This window comes from Fulmarus glacialis, unplaced genomic scaffold (assembly GCF_000690835.1).
Source record: "Fulmarus glacialis isolate BGI_N327 unplaced genomic scaffold, ASM69083v1 scaffold48478, whole genome shotgun sequence".
Lineage (NCBI taxonomy): Eukaryota > Metazoa > Chordata > Aves > Procellariiformes > Procellariidae > Fulmarus > Fulmarus glacialis.
Genome location: NW_009227238.1, coordinates 1 through 671, shown reverse-complemented (window position 1 = coordinate 671; position 671 = coordinate 1). Strand labels below are relative to the sequence as shown.

The 671-nt window shown below is 31.4% G+C and overlaps 1 protein-coding gene across 1 annotated transcript in view; it reads left to right on the top strand.

The window, feature by feature from the left end:
* The window catches only part of LOC104080620 (cytoplasmic dynein 2 heavy chain 1-like), a gene marked incomplete at both ends in the record, with an annotated part of 6123 nt that extends 6010 nt beyond the window's left edge, over positions 1-113 (top strand). The window contains one exon of the mRNA XM_009583074.1: positions 4-113. Coding sequence (XP_009581369.1) covers positions 4-113 — 110 coding nt within the window. The remainder of the gene's footprint in view (positions 1-3) is intronic.
* Positions 114-671: the final 558 nt, after the last annotated feature.

The following is a 671-nucleotide window of genomic DNA, read 5'->3' as shown; positions in this document are numbered from 1 at the left end:
CAGAGTTCGATTTACGGCGGTTCCTGTGTACGGAAAGTGAGGAGTTAGTTTGGAAAAGTGAAGGTTTACCTTCAGATGATCTTTCAATAGAAAATGCTCTTGTCATCCTGCAGGTAAATTTGTTTTTTTGTCTTGTCTTGGAAATATTTCAATTTCTATAAATTTCAGTAACATGGCATCTTTCTGGCATTTTGAACTATTTCATTTGTGTTATTTCATTAGCACGACAGAACACACACAGAGAAACAAATACTCATGTAATCTTCGGTATTCTGTAGCAAAAGGAAAAAACCAGTTAAAATACATGTTTTTCTTTTTTGCTTTTACAATTTTCTTCCAGATATCGAACAGACAAAACCTGATATCAGTCTATTCACACTTAAAGTGTGAATAATCATTAACACCAATACAATGGAAGATTATGTCGTATGTGTGTTCACTCTGACATATAATTTCTAATACTTTTTTCTCAGAAAAAGGAAAAAGCTGTATGCAGATACCTTTCAGAACATCTAGATTTTAAACCCTCAGATTTCATCAGATTATCTCTGTGATATAGGATACAAAATGCTATCACTTAAGGCCAGTAGCTAATAATACTTGAGAAAAGAGTAATACTATGGTTATATAATGATTCAGTTTTATCATATGGTTATATATAGATATATATT